We start from the raw sequence: 23,766 nt of genomic DNA on the forward strand, positions 1-23,766 counted from the left end.
TATTACTCAGAAACAAGGAATATAAAATTCTCCCAGATAGGTAATCTATTGAGCCTTAGACAGTAGATCAGTACTCATCCTGAGTATACACACGGACTTTGGACTCCCATCCAACAATGTGAGATGCACTCTCACCCTGAACTCTTGGGGGAGGGTCTAGGCCCTACCCTAGATGAAATGACAGACTATGGACACCCCCATGGAGGGCCTCACCCTTCCTGGGGAAATGAGGGGTTTTGGGAGGGGTTGGGGGGAGGGCACGGGAGGAGGGGTGGGAAAGGGAGAGGGACCTGGAACTGACTTGTGAAGCAACCTTGTTTCTAATCTAAATTTAAACTGAAAAATAAATAAATTCTCCCAGATGTTAGTAAAATTATCATGCATGTTCTAAACTATGTCACAAACAAACTTACAGTCAGCCAGATTCAATCTAACCAGATTGTAGAAGAAAATACTAATTAAAGATATCTGAAAGCAATAAATATGAGCTTTATTTTAAAAACAAAATGACCAAGGTTCTAGATTAAAATAAAACAAAGAAGGCCACCCTTGCTTTAGTTTCAGAAAGAAAATGAGCACTTCCCAGCTAATAGGAGAAAGTCATACTAATTAGACATCAATAGACAGAAAGAAGGTCCTATTATTCAGATTTAGCTCCCTATTTCTGACCAGAAACCTTAGTGCCCTGAAAGGACTAATGTCACAAGGCCTGTAAATGTTTAACAAACAAGTCTGGAGTTACCAAGCAGGCTTAGTCTATAAAGGCTACTTCAGAAGAGAAACATTTGTACAGAGGAAGAATAAGTAATTTACAACATTTTAAGGGATTTAGAAATGGCAAGTGAGCTGTACTGTTTTGCTATAGCTATGTATTTCCTACACCAAATAGGTAGTGTTTGTTTAATTCATATACTTTTGCACGTCTATAAATAAAACTAACTCAATTGGAAAACCTTAGAACTCATTTCCACTTAAACTATTTACAACTTTTGGTTTTTAAAAGTTTGTATGTCCACAATAATGGCAAATTAACAACCAGGTATAAAAACATGCATAACGCCTTTTGTAGCTTATACCTTTGACACTGTATAATACAAACACTGGAAATGTGACTAATGATTTAGTTCTTTAGCCAAGCACAAAAGGTCTGAGAAACCTTAGCATTCTTTGCAGCATACTTTTCTTCTTGAAATTAATATAATTAACACAGCCATGCAGTACTATGGTTTATTCTAAAGAAAGTTTCTACCTGTATGTTGTAAACTATTTTAACATTTAAACATTTTATTTGTATCACAGGAGCACCGGTTATTTCTTATGCCAATTTTACATTTTTACTTTCCATTTATTCATAAATGAGAATGCTATGTTTCATAATCATAAGATTAATAGACATTTCCCCATAATTCTAAGACATAAACACAAAGCAAAGACGGTTACTACAGCTGCTACCCTGTGCTGCAAGGCTTCACAGCTGTCTTCCTGACACTGTAACAGGTGGCATAAATGGAACTGAGACATGAAGGACTGGGTGGGTCACCAGTGATGATCAGGGTTACAAAGCAAAGAAAAAAGGAGCTAAGTCTTACTGTGAGTTTAAAGTACACTGACAGGTGTGGTGCACCTTTAATCACAACCCTTGGGAGGCAAAGACAGATGGACCTCTGAGTCTGAAGCCAGCTTGATCTACAGAATAATTTCCAGGACAAGAGAAACCCTGTATGGGGGTGGGGGTGGGGGTGGGGGTGGGGAGAAGACTCATGACAAGAGGTGGCACATTTCCAGGTTCCAACACTGAAGCTTTAGTATCATGCATTCGAAATCTTATTCTCATATTTTTAGGACTCTCAAGATACTACAGAAGTCAATTCTGCTGTCCTATGAAATTTGTCAGTATACTGAAGGAAGAAAGGAAACAAATGATTATGGAAATAAAGCAATTGGTTCATGACTATTCACTGAGCTGATTAAGTTACATGTATCTCATTTCATTAGTAACAACTGCAGAGACTTTCTGAATCAATTAATGTATATGTGTTTGGAATTCAGCAGCTCTACTGCCCATGAAGTCAATGGAGACCTGAGTTCGATTCCTAAGTAGAGACATAGAATAATGAAATAAAGTCCCAGACACAGTCACTTCTAGTAGGCTGAGTTTATACAGTTAAAGCTGAAAACAGTTGGTATAGCTAGAACAGGCACAGGTTGTCAAGACTCTCTTCTTTGTAGTGAATCCAGATACCTGGCATTTAATTCTGGTCTCTTGAATGTACATAACTACGATAGGTTATTATTCTCACACCCAGTGTTAAACAAAAAACTCACATACTCAGTCACATATGCAATTCTACTTCCTTCTTCTTCCCTAACCTTTTCAGAGAGTCAAAGTTAAAAAAAAAAAAAAAAAGACCTGAATTGTACACTCTACCACTTTCTATACTATCTACAGAAACCTTGATATTCCTGTGGGAAGACAGTATTGTTTGGTGCCTTTCATAAGAACATTAGTTAAGTGGAGTAGAGCTAGTGCACTGCTAAAGATTGTGTATGATTGCTGCCATCATACTAAGCAATATGAAATAAAATGAAAAATGACAGAAAATATGTGAGTAACTAGTTAAACATGTGCTTGTTTCTGGTAGTAATATACTAATGGCTACACCACATAAAATAATCTGCATAAGAAGCATGTATATCATCACAGAAGCATCAACTGTAACTAAAGCTGAGAAAGAAACATTCAATAAAGAATATTTATCATTAATACCTTAAGACACAAATAATGTAAGTCATAAAAGAAGCAGAGTTTCACAGAAGGGGCAAAAAAAAAATCACGAAGAACTCATGAACATTTTAAAATAGTAGAAAAGTCTAAACAAGAAACATAATAAAACAGTTAAGAATATCTCCCAGGAAACCTAAAATTATAATGACCATACATATGAAATACAGATGACAATTCCAGATGCTAACATAGGATCCTCTACTTCCTCCACAATAAGCATCCCCACAATGTTCAAAATGAAGAAAAACTCATGAAATAATTAAAAAATAATAAAAAAGTTTCCTAGAACTCATGAACATGTATTCCCAAACTGGCAGCTTTACCAGAATAACATCAAGGGTATCTAAGGGTAAATTGGACTCAAGGGCAAAATTTCAGAATACAAAACAAAGAAAACAAGTTCCAGGAGTGCTGTATTTAGGTGGGAGGAAAAAGGACAATATGAGTTCTTCAACACTTCAGAATTCTGAAGAAAAACTATTTTTGAATTTTCTACTAAGTCAAATTATCAATCAATAATTATTAGTACACAAAACTTCAAAAACCACCCTTTCTAAAGATACCAAAGAAGAGTTCGTGCTTACAAAAAGAAAGTTAGTAAAGGAAGAGATCAAAAGGGAAACGGAATTTCTTAGGAAGATAGCAACATTGAATAATGTTCCAGGATAAGAGCTATGCAAAGTTTTATGAAAACAGAACTAGGGATGGCCAAGCAGAAGGTGCTCCACACCCTGCCTGAGGAACAGAGTTTGGTTTGAGAGCAACATGGTGGGCAAAACTGGCTCCTGCCAAGCTGTCCTCTGCTCCCTGCCCACCATTACCTTAAATGCACTAACACAACTGTGTAGTTTATAAACAAACGAGGGCTCCAGAAGGATAGTTCTACAGGAAACAAGACAGAAATGATGTACTGATCTATGATGCACCATTGCTCACTCTGGAAAAGCTGCTTCTATAAATCAAAAAGAAATTATTCAGGAAAGGTAATAAAATATGTTTTGCTACAAACAATATCTTCATAGGTAGCACTGTGAAACTGACTGAAAATTAATAAAATGCTATCTCTATTGGGGGGAATAGAAGAGGGAAAGGAAATATCATAACAGTATCTAATGTCCCAATATCAAAATTAGCACCTGGACGGAAAGCTGTCCTGAATCACAGGCACAGAAGGCCCCTTAAAGAACGTCTGCTGGCTTTTCTGCCTCTACTTGGATAAAAAGGGAATGAAAAGAGCTGGCACTTTTCTCTACACTGAACTTTTAAAACTATCCAACTATGCTGACATTTTAAGAAGTTACATAAAAAATTTCCATTGAATACGATCAAGTTACACTGTATATGTAAAGAAATTGCTGAAGAATAAATTTGATATACCCTAAAAATTCTGTCAAGAATTCAACAAAGGAAAATTTTCTAACAACTGACAAAATCTTTTAAAATTAAATACAAGGTCTAATGGTGTAAGTACAAAAAACAAGTAAGTTCACAATGTTAATGATGTTTTGAAGGATACATTGCAAATGACAAAACCAGGAGGCACCAGACTAGGCTGATATTCATTTCCTGTGTAGGCTTCATGAAACTGTAATAGACTTCAGTTACCAAGTACACGACGGTAGCAGCCACTGTGAAATCAACCAGCCACTGGTATTCTGGAAAATAATGCAATGCTGGAAAACAAAGGGCAACAAAAGTCTCAGTTAAATGTTAAGCTCATGAGGGTCTACCCATAGAACTCCAAGTATGAGACTTTACTTGAACTATAAAATTTGCAGATACAAACATGTAGAAGACAGTCAAATTTTAGCATTTAACGTTAAATTTTGATAGTTCATAAATTAAGTAGTGAAAACCCTGGACTGATTACCACAAATTATTTAAATTGCTGTTAAAACACAAATGTAAATATATTGGCGTTTCCTTAACCAATTTTATAAAATTTATGTGAATAATTTTCTTTGTTAACCTTAACTTCAATGAATACAACTTGGCTTAAAATACAAAAGGTTTACATATCATTTCAGAGTTAAACTTTTCTCTTAACCATTGATGGAGGACTAATGATTTGTGAGTTACTGCACACAACGGTAAATGAACAAACACACTTCTTATTTTTCTCTTAGAAAAAAAAAAACCTGATATAGTGCTGATTTTACATAAAACCACAGCTCTTCATTAAATGGTTCTATCATTCAGCACTTATATTCAAAATAAAATTTTCTGATAGTACATATAATTCTATTATTCTATGTATTTCATTTGATTTAAACTTTACAAAATATAGTGTTTTATATCCTCCAGAGTGTGATAGTTATCAATTATGTACATAGGCAACCAAAGGACTATATTCTCAGCCATATATTAACCCATATGATCACGTCTTTTATTTCTATTTAATAATATAACCATATACATTTCTTCAATAGAAAACTGGGAATCAAAAGAAGCTCATAGAGGGCAGAGAGCTCAGTTGTAAAGTGCTTGCTTGTATGACACATTTGGAAGGAGTACCACAAAAAGGAAACGAGGTTGAGACAAACCCATCTGCATACCTGTGCATGCGCACATACATTTGCAAAAACACACAAACAACATCTCTGCTACTGTGCTAAACAAGAATGTTCTTGATATTAAATAACCAGTTGTTAAACTAGTACCATTTGCAAGTGCTTCTCACAACTGTCTATGTGAAATCATATGTTAAATTACATGAGAAAGTCACATCACCTAAGTGTGTTAAGTTAAAATAGCCAAGTTATCAATGGTTTTGTAACACACAGAATATAACTGTCCTGTTATTTAATTTTATATAAACGAGTTTTGGGTAGGGGACTGGGGAACCTGGTGGGGAGGGCGGGGGAAGAGGAGAGGAAGAGGGAGCTGGGATTGACATGTGAAGCAAGCTTGTTTCTAACTTAAAAAAAATTTAATAAAAAAAGAGGCTTGGTACTGATACCTACCCCCAAGACCTCTGACTATAATACTGATACAGTGTTTGGCGAAGTAGCTGGTAACTTTTCAATAAATATTAGTTGATAATAAGACAGCAGCAATATATAAAAATAAGTGAGCAAACACACATACAGAACTCATAAAAACAAATGTTACAACTGCTAATCAAAATAACCAGGTGTTTAGAAGATAAAGTAATAAGAAAAAGGATGGTTGTCAATCTTAAATGTTTAAGGGAGTTTAAGGGATTGGTTCACAAAGTTCTTCACTGGTAATGTCTGACGTTACTTTATATCATAAAATAATTTTATATAAGATGCTAGATAAACCTGCTATGGTTTTGTTGAAGTTGGTATGACTTAATCCAAGGAAAAATCAAATTACAAAATAATACTTTATCTATTACCTGAAGTATTATTTAACCTAATATAACCATTTTAATATATGGCAAAATAGATCTCAAACCAAAACTTATCAGAAGAGACAGGGAATGACACTACAAACTCATCAAAGGAAAATCTACCAAAAGGACACTGAAATTCTTAATATCTATGCATGGAATACAAGTTCATAAAATAACTACAACAACAACAACAAAACACATTCTGACCCTCAAAAGTGTTAGTAGGTGACTTCAATACCCCACTCTCGCCAGCAGACATCCAAACAAAAACTAAACAGAAATGCTGGAACTAACAGTGGTTATAAACCAAGTGGTCCTAACAGATATTTTCAGAACATTTCACCCAAACACGAAAGAATATACCTTCTTCTCAACACCTCAAGAAACTTTCTCAAAAACTTGACCATATACTGGTCACAAAACAAGTTTCAACAGATAAATCTAAAATGAGACAGCATGAAAGCAGTTCTAAGCGTCAAGTCCACAGAGCAGAGTACCTACATAAAAAACTGGAGAGATCTCATATGAGCAACTTAACAGCACACCTGAGAGTTCTAAAACAAAAAGAAATAACACCCCAAAAGAGTAGACAGGAAAAAAAAATAATCAAATGAAGAGCTGAAATCAATAAAATAGAAACTAATAACCAAGAAGAGCCAAAGAAACAAAGGGTTGTTTGTTTGAGAAAACCAGTAAAATTATTTAAGCCTTTAGTAAAATTAAATAAAAGGGAGAGAAAGATTATCCAAATTATTAAAATCAGATGAAAAGAGGGATATCACAACAGACACCTAGGAAATCCAGAGAATCATAAGGATAGATTTTTAAAATCTGTACTTTATCTAACAGGACACTCCCTCCAAGGGATAAATTTCTTGATCTATACACCCTAACAAAGTTAAACCAAGATCAGATAAACAATCTAAATATACCTATAACCCCTAGTGAAACAGAAGCAGTAATCAAATGTCTACCTACCAACAAAAGTCCAGGGCCAGATAAATTTAGCACAGAATACTAACAGATCTTCAAAGAATTAACATTGGTACTCCTCAAATGATTCCCCAAAATAGTAACTGAAGAAACAAACACAGACACAAAAATATTTAATAAAATACTTGCAAATTGAATCCAAGAACACATCAAAAAGATCACCTACTATGATCAAGTAGACTTCAACCCGCAGATGCAGGAATGATTCAACATATGTAAAGAGAAAAACATAATCCACTAAATAAGCATCATTTAGTACAAAATCCCACATGATCATCTCATTAGTTGCAGAAAAGGCTTTTGACAAGATCCAACACTCCTTCATGATAAAAGTCCTAGAGAGACTAAGGATCCAAAGGTCATCTCAACATCATAAAGGTCACTTGCAGTAAAACCACCGCTGACATTGATCTAAATTAAGAGAAACTCAAAGACTTTCTAGTAAAACCAACAAAAAGACAAAGGTGTCTATTCTCTTTATACCTATTCAACATAAAGTACTTGCAATCTTACCTTGCACAATAAGACAACTGAAGACCAACAACATTAATAGAAAAAGAAGAAGTCCAAGTATCATTATTGGCAGATGATATGATTTTATACATAGAGGACCCTAAAAACTCTACCAGGAAACTTCTATAGCTAATAAACACTTGAAGCAAAACAGCAGGATACAAAACTAACAAAGATTAGTATACAAACGACAAACTGGCTGAGAGAGAAATCAAGGAAAGAATACCTTTCACAATAGACTGAAGAAAAAACAGAATACAAACACTTAGGATAACTCTTACCAAGTAAGCAAAAGACTTGTATAATAAAAATTTTAAGATATTGAAAAAAGAAATTAAAGAAGAAAAGCTATCCCATGCTCGCTGATTGGCAGGAATAGAGTGAAAATGGCCATCCTACCAAAATTAATCTATAGATTCAATGCAATCTCCATTAAAATTCCAAAGCAATTCTTCATAGAAATTGAAAGGTTAATGTAACGTGCATGCTTCAGTTACAAATGAACACACAGGATGCTATATTAATTATGAAGCTGTTGGCCATTTGCCATGTTTCTTAATGGCTAGCTCTGACTTAATTATTAACCTGTAATTACTAATACATATTTTTGTAAGGTCTCATCTTACTGAAAATGCCAGACTTGCGCCCTCTTCTCCCAGGATCACATGGCAACCCTCTATTCTTGTCTACATTTCCCAGAATCCTCCTCGACTCCTAGTCCCACCTATCTTGCTTCCCTATAGGCCAAGAGTGCTTTATTTATCAACCAATCAGACTTGCTTCCCTATTGGCCAACAGTGCTTTATTTATCAACCAATCAGACAAGCATATACACAGAAGGGCTTCCCCCACCAGGGAAAATTTTAGTTTCATATGAAAACTAGAGGAACTGCTAGAGATATCATCATACCCTATGCCAAGGAGTACTACAGAGCTGAAGTAATGGAAACATCATGTTATTGTTATAAAATAAGACATACTGATGAATGGAACCAAACTGAAGACCCACACATAAGTTCACACACCTATGCACACCTGATTTTTTACACAGAAGCCAGTAATATACAGTGGTAAAATAGATAGCATCTTCAACAAATGATGCTGGTCAAAATGGATGGATGCATATACAAGAATTAAAACAGATTCCTATTTATCACCCTTCACAACACAACTTTAAATGCATTAAGACATTCAACTTAAAGTCAGATACACTGAATTTGATAGAAAAGAAAGTGGAGAATAGTCCTGAACTTGTTGACAAAGGAAAAGGCATTCTGAACACAACAATGATAGTACTTATACAAAGAACAATTAATAAATGGAACTTCATGAAACTGAAAAGCTTCTGTATGGCAAAGGACACCATCATTCAGACCAAGTGGCAGACTACAGAATGGGAAAAGGTATTTACCAACTACACATCCAATAGAGGGCTATTATATAAATTATATAAAGAAAAAACACTGGACATCAAGAAACAAATAGCTCAATTTAAAAATGTAGTAGAGATTTAAAATGAAAATTCTCAAAAGTGGAACCACAACGAAATGTTCAACATTCTTAATCATCAGGGAAATGCAAACAAAAATAACTTGGAGATTTCATCTTATACTAGTAAGAATGTCCAAGATCAATAGAACAAGTAACAGGTGATGCTGTCAAATATGTGGGGTAAGGGGAACACCATTCATAGCTGTTGGAAGTGCAAACTTGCACAGTCACTACTGAAGTGTGGCAGTTATTCAGGAAGCTGAGAATTAATGTACCTTAAGATCCAGTTATATCACTCTTAAACATATACCCAAAGGATTCTACATCTTACTACAGAGATACTTGCTCAACCATGTTCATTGCTAGTCTATTCACAATAGCCAAAAACAGGAAACAACCTAAGTATCCAGCAACTGATGGACAATGAAAATGTACATTTCACAATGAAATATTACCCAGTTGTTAAAGAAAGACCCTGAAATTATGAAATGTGCAGGTAACTGGACAGAGCTAGGAAAAATCATCTAGAGGGAGGTAATTTTGACCCAGAAAGACAAATATGGTATATTTGCTAGCTTCAACCGGTATGCTATAATCCATATAACAACAGAGATTAGGTACAGAATAAGGGACTAGCAGGGTGGGGAGGATCTCCTAAGGAAGCTGAAATAAAATATACAGCATGAAGACACAGGGGAGGAAGATGGAATAGAGGGGTAAGGGGAATGTCAGGAGGGACACCTAACACGAAAGGCCAGTTGAGGGTTCATAGGGATGCCTACAACTATAGAAGCTTCCTAACATGAATGAAATATAATTGGTGTCACTAATAACAATGCCCCAACTAGTCATCTTTTGCCACCAAGTGAAAACTTCAGTGACAGGAATGGGTTACATCTAGATGTGTTGTTGGTCAAAGAGGTTCCATGGAGACCCCTAAACATCTCAGGCTATTGGTTGCTCTCTATCAAATCCTTCCCTACAGGGTTCAGGAAGACAAGTGGTAGAGGAAGAGGAAAGATTGTAAAAGTCAGATATGATGGATGACTTCAAGGAAACAGTGTCGCCCAGACACACAAGACTAACACTGACGCACATAGGAGCTCACAAAGATTATGGCAGCATGCACAGGACCTGGAAAGGTTTAAGTCAGATGGGGTCCCAATGTTGAAAAAGAGTAGTGGACATGGGAATCCATTCCTAATGAAGAAGCTATCTCCAAACGACACTGGCTTACAAAGGAAAAATTAGTTTTCGCCAATTGAGTCTCATTGGGTATATTAACTACACTAAAGGATAAGTCTCCTGCAAAGATGGCTAACACAAAATAAATTCTATGGTATTATTGTAAACTTTTTGTCTCAAAGTAGTTTGGGCATTTTTGTCTTAACTATCTTTTGCTTGTTGATTATGGTTTCCGACTTTGTATTTTTATGGTTTTTGTTGATGGAGTGTATGTGTGTTTCTTGTGACTTTTCTCTTTTTAATTCTGGTTTATTTTTTGCTGTTGTTTTGTTTTATATTTTTTTTTTTCCCTTTGGATTTCTTTGTGGCTTTGAAGGCTGTCCTGGAAATCACTTTGTAGACCAGGCTGCTCTCAAACTCACAGATCCACCTGCCTCTGCCCCCCCCCCCCGTGCTGGGATTAAAGGCATACGCCACCACCTCAGCTTGTTTTATTTTCTAAAGAAGGGGGGGAAGAGCATGGAATTGAGAGGGTAGAGAAGTGGGAGGACCTAGAGGACTTACAGGAAGGAAATCCTGATTAGAATATAAAGTATGACATTTCTTTAAATAAAAAGTATTGATTAATGTGTTACTTCCTCACTTTTTATGTATCTGATGGGAGATGTCATTCTGTAAATATGTCTCTCTCTCTCTCTCTTTTTTTTTTTTTTTTTTTTTTTTTTTTGGTTTTTTTTCGAGACAGGGTTTATCTGTATTGTTTTGAAGCCTGTCCTGGAACTCGCTCAGTAGACCAGGTTTGGTCTCGAACTCACATGATCCACCTGCCTCTGCCTCCCGAGTGCTGGGATTAAAGGCTTGTGGCTACCACCGCCAGGCAAATATGTCTCTCTTATTGGTTGATGAATAAAGCATTGTTGGCCAATAGGGAAACAAGATAGGTGGGACTAGGAGTTGAGGAGAATTCTGAGAAATGTAGTCAAGATTGGAGAGTCATCATGTGACCTCAGGAAGAAAGGACACATGAGGCTGTGTCCTCGGTAAGATAAGTACTTGTAAAACTATACAGATTAGTAATTACGGGTTAATGATTAAGTCAGAGGTAGGCAATGAGAAACTATAGCAAACGGCCAACAGCTTCATAATTAATACAGTGCTCTGTGTGTTCATTCGGGACCAGGCTGGCAGGGAGAATGTACGCTGCATAACACAGTGGTTCTCTCATCTGATTATAAATTAAAATCACTTGTTCCACTTTTGAAGTCAAATTCCCAGAACCTATTCTAGAGCCAATGGATTTTTAAAGAGGGTAAGGAATCTTTATTTTTAAAGATTTCTTCAAGTAATATGAATGTATAAGGTCTGAAAACCAGCGTTAGGTGCAACATCAGATGCCTTTCCCCTCTAGGATTCAATTAGCTTCATATAAAATTCATTTTAAAGTTAAAATCATTATAGTCTTATTACAGAAACTGAGGAGGAAAAGGAAATTATTTATTTTGATGCATTCAATGGATAAAGATCATCTGTGAATAATTTCTTCAACTTCTTAATACCTAACACTATTAGATAGTTTATTAAAATTCAGATACCTCAATATGCAAAATATAGTTTAAAGTGCATTATTAAAGTATATTATAGAAAATAAGTTTTGGAAGTTATGATCATAAGACTGATTGCAGCCTAAAAACCAGAAGATGTAAGAAGGTTGAGTAAGCATGCTGGTTTCCTGAACTGGGGAAAATAATACGATATAAAGAGAAAAGAAAAATGTCACTTAGTAAAGTCATTTGGAGCTGTTCAGTTCACTTGGACAAACACATGTGTTAGACTCCATGCTCTGTAGAATGAACTTATAACTAGGAAAACACATAGATTTTACCCCATAAACAAATAAAAGCATAGCCACAACAAGCAAAGGGTATTTGCTGCCACGGACTGGCGTAAGCAGAACACTTACAGGACTCCCTTACCTAGAGTATCCACTTCTGTAACAGACTTGGTTTCTAGATGAAGGTCAATATCTTTTGGAATGGTTAGTGGTTTACTTTCAATGTGACCATTGTATTTTCTGCAAAAATTAGACAAGTGACACAAAAAACAATTAGTTATCCAAGTGCTCATATCCTACTAAATGCAAAAGAGATTTTAAGTTTCACTCTAATGTCATCCTAAAGGAGGTCAGATACTCAAAAACAGTTTTTCAGAGGAGACAACAAAATGCTGAAGTAAATTATGTTACTGTGTAATTGACCAGAAAGAGTAACTAAACTAGAAAAGAGTAACAAAATCTTGCTTGCTAGTATAATGTTTTACACCCATTTTTCCTACTTTCTATTGCAAACTTGAAAGCAATCTAGTATCTCTTACATAGGCACAAGATTAAAGGAGAGGAAGAGAAAATAAAATTCTGTGAAATGATGTGCTCACATATACATACAAACAGCTGTAATAATATGTAGGTCAGATGAATGAGTATATTAAAATTAATGTTTGTAAGAAATTCAGAAACACGAAAGGCAAATGTTGGAGGTGCCTACAAAGATTTTCAGAGGGGACCAGCAACGATCTTTAAGTGTACTTGCATCACTCCTAAGTTTAAGTTTTAAGGACAATCACATGAATATAGAAAGTAATAAGCCCAGTTTTAATAAGATTATTTTCAACATTATATCCACTCTTGAATAAGTAAAAATGCAGGGATCTCAGTGATAAACTTTATGTAAGTAAATCAAACCATGATTATTGCTGTTAGTAAGATGAGAATATCTTCACTGCATCTTTCTGAAATTACAACACTGAGACAAGCCTGCCTGCCTAGCATAAAGCCCTGGGTTTGATCCCAGGATACCATAATCAGGAGTGGTGATACATGGCTGCTATTGGAAATTGGAAGCAGGAGGATCAAAAGTTCAAGGTCCTCCTCTGTTACCAGACTGGGCTACATGAAACCCACTCTAAAAGAAGGAAAATAGCAGATTATAAGACATGTAAAAAGAATCCAAATATTTACAAAATGAAAAGTATACTGCATAATTAAACTCCACAATTGTTTAAAAAGGTAACAATGACTGAAGAGTTTTAGTGTTGAAAACAAAAAAGTAACTAAAACTAATCTGGACTAAAATCCTGGTCCTTAAGTATACAAGCTTGGGAAATTCATTTGATACTTTTAAGATTGTTTTTTATTGTGTTTCTGCCAGAATCTGTGTTCTATATGCATGCAGTGCTCTTGGAGGTAAGAAGAGGGCATCATACCCAATCAACCTGGAGTCACAGTTTGTGATCTGCCCTGTGGTTGCCAGGGATTGAACCCTGGACCTCAGGAAGAACAGCCAGTGTCCTTCATCACTAAGCCATTACTTCAGCCCTCATTCAACACTTCTAATCAACAGGTTTACAGTGAAATGAAAATTAAGTTATTTAGGGTGGCTATATTAAGTTGCATAAAGTATTTTGTTAACTATAACATTGGTTAGGAATACTTTATTAAAGAACTACTGAAAATTAAAAAGTGGAAGGATCATGATTAATAAGCCAACGAACTTCAATGTATATTGCAATAAGTGAAAAAAAAGAAGCCTGAGTTGACCCCAGTTGAGGAAACTAAAGCTAATGTGGAGAAGACATCAATGTGGATTTTCTCAGGGTTAAATACAGGTTCGCAACTTAAGTCAGAGGAGACCTTCAGTATGACTATGTTCAATTGTTTCAACTCACTGAAGTCACTGTGGTCATTCAGATAGCAGATAGTTAAAACATTAAACAGACAAATAAAGAGCTGGGGGCAGGGCTAAAGCTCAGTGAGGAGCTCTTGCTTAGTAGCACCTTGAGGAAAAGCAATGTCTAAGTCTAAGTCCATAGGCCAGTCTATCCAGAAACACAATGTAAGGCAGTGGCATGATAGAGTAGAGATTCCCAAACATCTTTGAAAGACTTGTAGACATCACTGCAGCTTTTCTCTTAATGAACCCAAGTAAATATCTATAAAATATTGTTTTCATAATTTAAGTAAAATGTTAACAATTTTTAAGTAAAATAACAACTGACTTGCATTTAAATATTGTTTTCACTTACTGAGATTTATGGGTTCTGATGCTAAATTAAATATATTAACCACTCAAGAATGGTTAATCTTTAAGTACAACAATTACTATTTTTTGCTTATATTTAAATTGCTATTTTACTGGAATCTGCATGGATTCTGATCTGAAATTGCTTTAATCAAAGCATAAACTGTATCTGCACATATGATGTTACATTTTAACCTCAGAAGCTCATCAGGTAACTAACTCACCTGTCCTTCTTGTTCTTTCCTTTCTGCTGCTTCCCTGCAAGGATTCTTAGTTCTTCTTCTGAAGGATGCTGATACCATCTCAAACTAAGGGAGAAAAAAAAGTCCTTTTAAGTAAGTCATTTAAACTTACCAGATTATTTATTCTACAAATATTTACTGAGTTTCCAATTTATGAAGACACTGTAGGGAAATAATCAGGTGACACTATAATACAAACAGACATCGCTGCTTAAGCCTTTCAAAGCTTCTTAGATGCATACCAGCCAACACTTAGATGCACTTACTACATGCCAGCCCTCCTATGTTGTATAGGCTTCTAACACTGTACTGTTCCATAAATGAAACTGACATGAACTCTGCAGGTGACTGGGCACATTAATTCACTACCATCCTTCATTTAAATAAAGTGATAGCTTTCAAAGAGCTGACTGAGTTACTCCTCACATTTGTAAGTCATCTTTTTCTTCTTTCTACCACACAAAATATCATCTTCATTTAATCTTCCCAAGCACCAATCACTTCACTATGACTTTTCTGTTTTACGGAGTGGTCTCACCATATTTACCAATCACTTAAATTTAATAATCATATCTTACCCTGAGTGTATCCAAATGTTACCACCAGTTTGTCTAACACTTTAAACCCTCCCACCTTTACTGCCAACAGTTTACTTCAAACCTAAGCTCCACTCATAGTCTTCTGCGGCCATGGCTATCATCAAACTCTCTCCCACATCCTTCTGCCCTCCCTTGGACATCCTTCTCATCCACCCACTCAGAGTCCACTTAGTTCTTTTTCCATAGTGGATATCTTTCCAAAGTATATTAGCACATTTAAATCCTTCCCAAGGCTACTCAAGCAACACGATGGACAGGGTATGCCAGGACTTTCATCAAGCGCCGGGACTTGCCACTACACTGCTAAAAAGGATGAATACAAACCTTCTGCTCCTACACTACTTTTTAAATCACAAAACTCTAGATTAAAGTATGACATGTCTAAACTTAATATCAGAAACTAATGCACTCTTTTTAGAAAACGCTATAGACTTGACAATTTGAGCAATGATTGAATATCTGATATAAAAGAACATGATAAAAATTCTGAGATGACACTGGAATTATGTTCATTTTAAGTTTACATTTAGAAAGATAAGAAAATATTTACGGCTAAAATTCTACAATGCTTAAAATCTGCAACAAAATATGCTGGGGTAAGGGTAGATGAAGCCAAGAACAGAATTAATATGTCCCAGGACACAGGAATTCATGACATTCGTCTGTCTACTCTGTGTCTGAAACTGCCTACTAAGATGTGTCCCAAGGCCTTAATGTGAACAGAACTTGGGACTTCCTGCTCCCACAACCCTGCCCAGAGCTCCCATCTCCAGATTCCTTTCCAATCATTTCCTATTTCAAAAGGACAAATTCCCTTAACTAAAATGACATTTTATTCTCACAAATTCTTTCATCTTTTGGGGCTTTTACATACATTCTTCTCTCTGGCTAAAAACACCTACACTCCAATTTATTTCCTGTTTTACAAGTAGGTGATAGAGAATTTATTGATTGTTCTTTGCTCATTCTGGGCAATGCATCAAAAGCTCAAAGTGACAGATAGTTTGTTATGCTAATGAGGTAATGCTAGTTCCAGGATATAATCTGATCACAGGAAACCCCAAACACATGATGAAAGGGTTGGAACTTTCAGTTACTTAAGTTCCAGTTATGGGAAAGGTACTAAAGTTTGAGTTAAATCAATGATATAAAGTCTCATACATAAAATTCTATCTAAAAACTCTGGATGCCAAAGTTAACACACAGATAGGCCCAGAAGAGGAAACCTTCAGGGTGAGAACCGAAAACTGATCAGATGGGACAGGGAGCCCAAAGCACCATGTCCTGAAATGTCCTTGTGCAAGCAGCAGAGGGCTGGCCACAAAGGACAATGTATGTTTAGATAACATGGCATTGCTACAAACACTATGGATATCCAGCACAGTTAATACTAGACATGCAAGGGCTGTGATGTAAGCGCTGCATGGTGGAGGAGTCCTCAAGTGGACAGTGATGTCATCTTTTATATTACTATTTTTGGCAAAATGCAACATTCACATGGGCTTTGTATAAATGTGGTCTTGGGGACAGAGGATTTTGCCCACATGTATCTGTCTACATGCTTGTCTTCCTATGCATGGCTTTGTGTGTGCCTTGAGGCCTTTGCCTGGAGTGAACAGCCTATGTCCTATCTGCCTGAGACTCTTGACATCTTCTTAAACTTCCTGGCCTCTCATGACCTGTGTTCTTTCCTGGCATGGAACTTGAATCTCACACCTCAATTCTCTGGCCAGGACACTTGGGAGTTCTGCTTTCCTGCCCCTACAAACCCCCTGCCTTGATGCTCTACAGGAAGACGGAAGGTGGGGAACTAAAGCTACATTAGTCCCTTCTTGGGAGCAGTTTTGGAACTGTGTGTACAAATTTCTATCATCAGTGTGTTGTTATATTTTCCCCAATCTCAACCCAACTCCTAATAGATTATAGGGTCACCTCTTTAGAGAAGAACTGTCAAGGTGGCAGGAAAATGTTCTTTAAGCAAAAGCTAACCTTCTAGCCATGGAAATGGAATCTACCTTTGGGTGAAACAAGCCACTGTTTCCTCCTTAAGGAGTTTATCCAGTTGAGCAAGTCAATTGCCTGGTTAAGGGGACACCCTTAGGAAAGCAAATTCACCTAGTATCATGTTAAAAATGAGGGGAGGAAGGCCGGATGTTGGTGGCATACTCCTTTAATACCAGCACTCGGGAGGTAGAGGCAGGCGGATCTCTGTGAGTTCGAGGCCAGCCTGGTCTACAGAGCAAGTTTCAGGACAGCCTCCAAAACAATATAGAGAAACCCTGTCTCAAAAAACCAAACAAAAACAAAAACAACAACAAAAAAAAGAGGGGAGGATTATTTAGTCTTTAATGAGATAATACCTTTCCTTCCCAGAATTCCTACCCTCTGTACATTTGCTCACAGAGCAGCTGGCCTCTTTTCTTTTCCCTTATCTTCATCTCCTTTGGGTTACTTCACTTGTTGTGTCAAGTTTTCCAACCAGTTTTTGGCAGTGACTTCCTGTTTTTGAATCAATGCTTAACTGTAAGAGGCACTTTCTCTTCTCTGTTTCTCTAGGCAACTGCTGAGATTTATAGCCTGCCTGCCCTGGAGTTTTTCTTTTTAAGGCTCAATAAAACTGCCCTAAAGATTTCTTTGAGTCTGTTCTTAAATTTTTTATTACTGAGACTAAGAACCCAAGAGGGGACGGGGCCTGCATGTGGGACTCTAGTGGGTCTTCCCAAATTTTCTGGTAATACTCTGATTCTACATGCAAAGGACACAGAAACTGTGCCTTTCCCCAGGTCTTTTAATGTGCATCTTGCACAGAATGATCAGTACAGAAGTTTTTGAATTTTATGAATTACTGAACTGTAGCACAGCCAGCTGCCAGTTGGCTTGATAACAACAACAGTAATCTAATTTTCCTGAAGCCAACTTACTATTTTTTGTTTTTGTATACTTCAAAGCTAGTATAGTTACTGGCATATAGTAAGTGCTCAGAAAGGATCACTGAACCAAAATAATTCAGTTTTCCTCCTAGCTTAATGGACACACACACACACACACACACACACACACACACACACACACACACACACCAATCAAGTCCCTACATTACAATTAAGAGGTGAGAAGGAGCTTCCTGCTATTTCCATTCAAGTCCAGAACTTTAACTTAGTTGATTCTTGTTATTCGAAGTAGTTATGTTCTGTAAAGTCACCGTGAATCCCTGAACCATTGCTCCTAGGGGAAATACAGGGTTAAGTTCCTGCGAGCCTCTGGTCACAACAGTTTTCATCAACTGATCAAGACATAACCTTGTTATATGAGTTTCTATTATAAAATGCTTTATTTAAGATTGCTGATTGATTAACATTGAATTCACAGCAAGTAGCACTATCTCCTGCCTGAATGTAGCCTAACGGCTATAGTCATAAACATGACATTTTCCCATGTTCTGCTAATCATTCCAACATAATTTCCACGAGCTACATCACAGCTTTCCTGTGCTTATAAATATTAGACTATGGCTCAGTCTTATGTTTGGAGGTCATTCTATTTTGTTTTTTTCCAACAGGATTTCTCTATGTAGTTCTGGCTGCCCAGGAGCACACTTTGTAGATCAGGCTGGCCTCAAACTGCTTCCTGAGCACTGGGATTAAAGGCTTGCACTACTGCACTTGGCCTGGAGGTCATCTTTTTAAAAAGCAAAACTATCAATAAAAAAGTCAAAGTGAAATGAAAGTAGCCTTGACTAGACAAACAGGATGCCTACTTATGAGAGTTAAAGCAGCCAAAATGTCCTTGTTAGGCCCCAACTGGGAAAACACGTGTAGGTCTACACAAACTTTTTACCACTTTGTAGAAGTCCATGACTGACTAGGAAGGCTCTGTCCACACACTAGCTCTGGTGTTAAAAATATTTTAGTCTGTGGGAAAATTTCAAGTGTAGAATGAAGAAATATTCAGAAGAACATATAAGCAATGACACATTTACAAGACTGCATTTAGTTGTTTGGTTTTGAGAAATAAAACATAATGAGTGAAAATCACAGAATTGATGAACTTAAACTTTTATCATAAAAGACTGTTTCTTTTGAAATTGATTCAGGGTGGTCACACTTATTTGTGTGAGATGTAGTGTATGCACATATGGGCATGCTCACATGCACACATGAACTACAGGAGGAATGCGGTATAAGCGTGTGTGCACATGCTCACATGCACACATGAACTAGACGAGGATGTGGTGTAAGCGTGTGTGTCCATGCTCAGATGCACACATGAACTAGAGATGTAGTGTAAGCGTGTGTGTGTCCATGCTCACATGCACACGTGAACTACAGAAGGAATGCAGTGTAAGCGTGTGTGTCCATGCTCAGATGCACACATGAACTAGAGATGTGGTGTAAGCATGTGCGTGTACATACTCACATGCACACATGAACTACAGCAGGAATGCGGTGTAAGCGTGTGTGTCCATGCTCACATGCACACATGAACTAGAGATGTGGTGTAAGCATGTGCGTGTACATGCTCACATGCACACAAGAACTAGACGAGGATGTGGTGTAAGTGTGTGTGTCCATGCTCACATGCACACATGAACTACAGCAGGAATGCGGTGTAAGCGTGTGTGTCCATGCTCACATGCACACATGAACTAGAGATGTGGTGTAAGCATGTGCGTGTACATGCTCACATGCACACAAGAACTAGACGAGGATGTGGTGTAAGCGTGTGTGTCCATGCTCACATGCACACATGAACTACAGGAGGAATGCGGTGTAAGCGTGTGTGTACATGCTCAGATGTACACATGAACTACAGGAGGAATGTGGTGTAAGCATGTGTGTCCATGGTCACATGCACACATGAACCAGAGGGGGCAGTACACTGGGTGTCCTCTATCACTCTTCTGCCCTGCTCCTTTGAGGCCATAGTCTCTCCTGGAACACGGATGAAGTGTGTTTGTTTTCTGTTAGGCAGGCAGGAAGCCTCGGAGCTGCCCCTGTCTCTGCCCACTACCATAATAGGGTGACAGGTACATTATGGGACCACATTTGGTTTATTTTATGGGTACACAGCAAGTGTTTCACTCACTTGAGCCATCTCTCAGCCCCTAACTTATATTTATAAGTCATGTTTTCTAAAATAAAATAGATACTATAGTTCTTATTAGATAATTTAAATTAACTTCATTAGGATTATTTTTACAGATGAACTCCAGTGATACAGGAGCCTTTTAGGAATATCTATTTCTAATCTACCTCTCATTCATTCATTCATTCATTCCTCAACCATTTATGGAGAGCCCATCATGTTCCAGATACTTTGACATGGTTACATACTTGATTCAAAATCAAGTTAAATAAAGCCAAAATCCCTGCTTTTTTGATGCTTCTATTCCTGTTAGGGTAGAATTTAACCATTTCCTAATGAAAAATAAATTGCAAGCTGTGATACGACATAAAAAAACCAAAATGGTGAAAATATGAGATTTCACTTATTAGATATATGATTAGATATATGGGGAAAAAACAAAAAAACAACAAACTTTTCTGAATCAGTACTTAAGCAGTATCCTAATGGGTAGGAAATGGAGAAGGCCATTTCAAGCAAGAAGCAGCATGTCCAAAAAAACAGAAGCATAAAGAAATATAAAACACTGTAGTAACTAAAAACCCAACAAGGCAACAATACCAACAAAAATTCAAGAGGTAAATTCAAGAGGTAAGAAAGGATCAGATCGTGCCAAGCCTTATAGGTGACAGTATGAAGTAAAGACTTTATACTAAAATCATAGTCTCAAACTGGGAAGAATGTCATTCAATTTACACCTTAAGATTTATTTTGTTGCTCTGTACATCAGTGGGAGGTGAGATACAGTAAAAGGAAGATGTACTTTGGACAGCAAACCAGCAGGCAAAACTCAGATGGCTGCTGGCCTGATCCCTTTAAGCCATCAGTACTCTGCAGTTTCATTCTATACCACATGGTCCCACTTTCTACATTTGTCTTAGGAAAATGACTGCATGTTTACAACACTCGTACTGTACCTGCCTAACACAGCTACAAGAATGTATGAAGAGGAAAAGTTGTTACCTATGCTAAGAAAAAAGTATAATGTAATTTGTTTATATAGTATGGCATGACTAATGGGGGAAGTTAAATAACAAGATTAGGAGGAAATATAATATTTATATTATTATTACCTTTATGTCATGGGCATTTAATCTATTACATTTTTTATCAATTTGCCATATTTGTTTTTCACACAGTAGATGAGCTTTTGAAGTGGAAAACAAAAAAAGATACAAATTAAAAAAGGCTTTCACTAAGACCTGAACCTCTCACATTTATTATATTAATTTCAGTGCATTTGTTAGTAGTTAGTTTGGTTGACTATTCCAGGCTTTTTTTCATCTATAACAGCAATATTTCAGATGATAATAAAGTTAAGCTGCTGTTGTACTTTACTAAATTATTGAATCAAGTTTATAATGGTCATTCTCATATCAGCCACTTACATAAAAAATCTGACCACTATAACTATACAGCAACACTGAAAATCAAGAAGCAAAAACTATAGAATTATTGGTCTGGACATGGCTGTAAAAATTTAAGTAGCAGGGTTATTTACACCAAACCTCTTTAGAAATTTTAAATGGAAATTACCATGAACAAGTATACAAAAGCAGTATTAACAGAGTAAGCTATGATAGTTTCATTATATAATTATGTAAAACTTTATTTCAGGGCATAATACAGGTCACTGCTAAAAAATAGAATGTTTTGTGTGTCTCCAAACTCTTCTGCTGAAGTCTAGTAACCAGTGTGATAATATCTGGATATGGGGTTTTGGAGGAAATTAGGTCATAAACATGGAGTCTTAACGAACTGGATCCAAGATCTTTTCAAACAGGTCAGAAAATTGGCTTTCTCTTATTGCCATGTTGAAGATACCCAGAGAAGTCAGCAGTATGCAAACTGGTGAAGACTCAGCAGAACCAGGTCATGAATTCCAGGCTCCAGAACTGTGGGAGACCGGCTTCTATTTGTACAAGCCACTCAGTCGATGGTACTTTGTTAGAGCAGTCCAAACTGACAAAGGCAGTAACTAATGGCAAGTTCAGTCTTCATTCTAAATGTCCATAATCATATTAGGTGGGGATAAATAATCCTTTGCTATTAGCTGAAAGATTTCAAAGAATAATATCCTAGCCCTGGAAGTTATTAAGGAGGAGAGTAAGGACTCCATAAAGGCAGTATAACTGAAAATTTAAATCTTTCCCTTAGTCTTAGGTCCCACCTACTGTGCACTGGAATAGCAGGTTACTCCCACGAAAAGGAACTTCCAGATTGTTGACTCAGACAACATGCAACCAACAACAGGCAAAAACAAATCAAACAACTGAATATTGAGGTGTTACAACACCCTAATTACTCAATATGGAATGAGACAATATCAGAATACATTTGAGCAAATTACAACTGAATGTTAAGCTATTACTAATGTGTGTGTGAGCGAGAAAGCAAGATAGCATAAGAGCATGCACGCCTGGGCACAAATGTGCCATAGGCTCTTGTGAAAGAGCCCTCAGGGTTATGTGGAAGCACTTTTACCCACTGAGCCATCTCACAAGGGACACATGAAGGAAGGTAGCAAATCAAAACGAGAGATTAGAAAAATGAAAATGTAAAGAGAAATGCACGCATGAGGGTTAAACTGAGCAACAAGCAAGGTGGCAAAGAAACTATCATGAGTCAGCAGTACTCTGTGTTCATGCAAACCCACTATTCAAATGTATGAACACTGTAACCTATCACTTACCTCTGTGCAAAGAGGGCCAAGCAAACTTTAAAACAAAAAGTAACTTTCATTACAATAGAAAGCAGAGAATTCTTCGGCTCAAGTGAGTGGTTAGAGAAAGCTGTCCACTCTAACTATATAAAACGGGCAACTTCTTAGGACTGTCCTTAGGGTAAGTAAGGACTGGAAGTCTAAGAGACAGCATCAGAAAACTGCCTCTGAGGAGTTGGTTCGTTCTCAGGGTCAGCAGTACACTTACTTCATGGCATACCAGCCCAAGAGATGCTACTACTAAACGACACAGCTTCTCATAAAGGAGAAATTCCTTCAATCGAGTTGTAATCTTAAAAAGGTACAACTAACACTTCAGATAACAGTGGCCAAAGAACCTGCAACCGAACCAGATGGGTTTTAGGGTTCAGATTTTGGAATATTTGCATATGCGTGGTATCCTGGAGTTGGGATACAAATCTAATTACAGATTTTGTTTAACATACAAACAATGTAAAAGCAATTTTAAACTGTTTTCAATGTACATACACGTTCACTAATTCTTGGAACATGAGATGTTGAACTGTCTACTTGTGGTATTACACAGATGCTTTAAAAAGTTTCAGACTTTAAATAATTTTAGATTCTAAATGGTCACTATGTATTCTCCTATTAAAAATAGGAAGGATGGAACATAAAAGATATGAAATAAATTTAATTTCAAACGACAAAGTAAGAGGT

General features: G+C 36.7%; 1 protein-coding gene across 5 annotated transcripts in view; it reads right to left on the reverse strand.

The window, feature by feature from the left end:
- Nucleotides 1–23,766, reverse strand: part of Tmem161b (transmembrane protein 161B) — a 79,270-nt gene that overhangs the window by 20,019 nt on the left and 35,485 nt on the right. For 3 of the 5 annotated variants that reach the window (XM_013126380.3, XM_005065685.4, XM_021223490.2), the window contains 3 exons: nucleotides 14,623–14,706; nucleotides 12,299–12,396; nucleotides 4,302–4,458 (listed from right to left, as the gene is read on the reverse strand). In XM_013126380.3, the coding sequence (XP_012981834.1) occupies nucleotides 4,302–4,458; nucleotides 12,299–12,396; nucleotides 14,623–14,706 (339 nt within the window). Of the gene's footprint in view, nucleotides 1–4,301; nucleotides 4,459–12,298; nucleotides 12,397–14,622; nucleotides 14,707–23,055; nucleotides 23,081–23,766 lie in introns of those variants that run through there. The other 2 variants (XM_013126386.3, XM_021223495.2) reach the window with 2 other exon arrangements.

Source organism: Mesocricetus auratus, unplaced genomic scaffold, assembly GCF_017639785.1.
Source record: "Mesocricetus auratus isolate SY011 unplaced genomic scaffold, BCM_Maur_2.0 Super-Scaffold_100020, whole genome shotgun sequence".
NCBI lineage: Eukaryota > Metazoa > Chordata > Mammalia > Rodentia > Cricetidae > Mesocricetus > Mesocricetus auratus.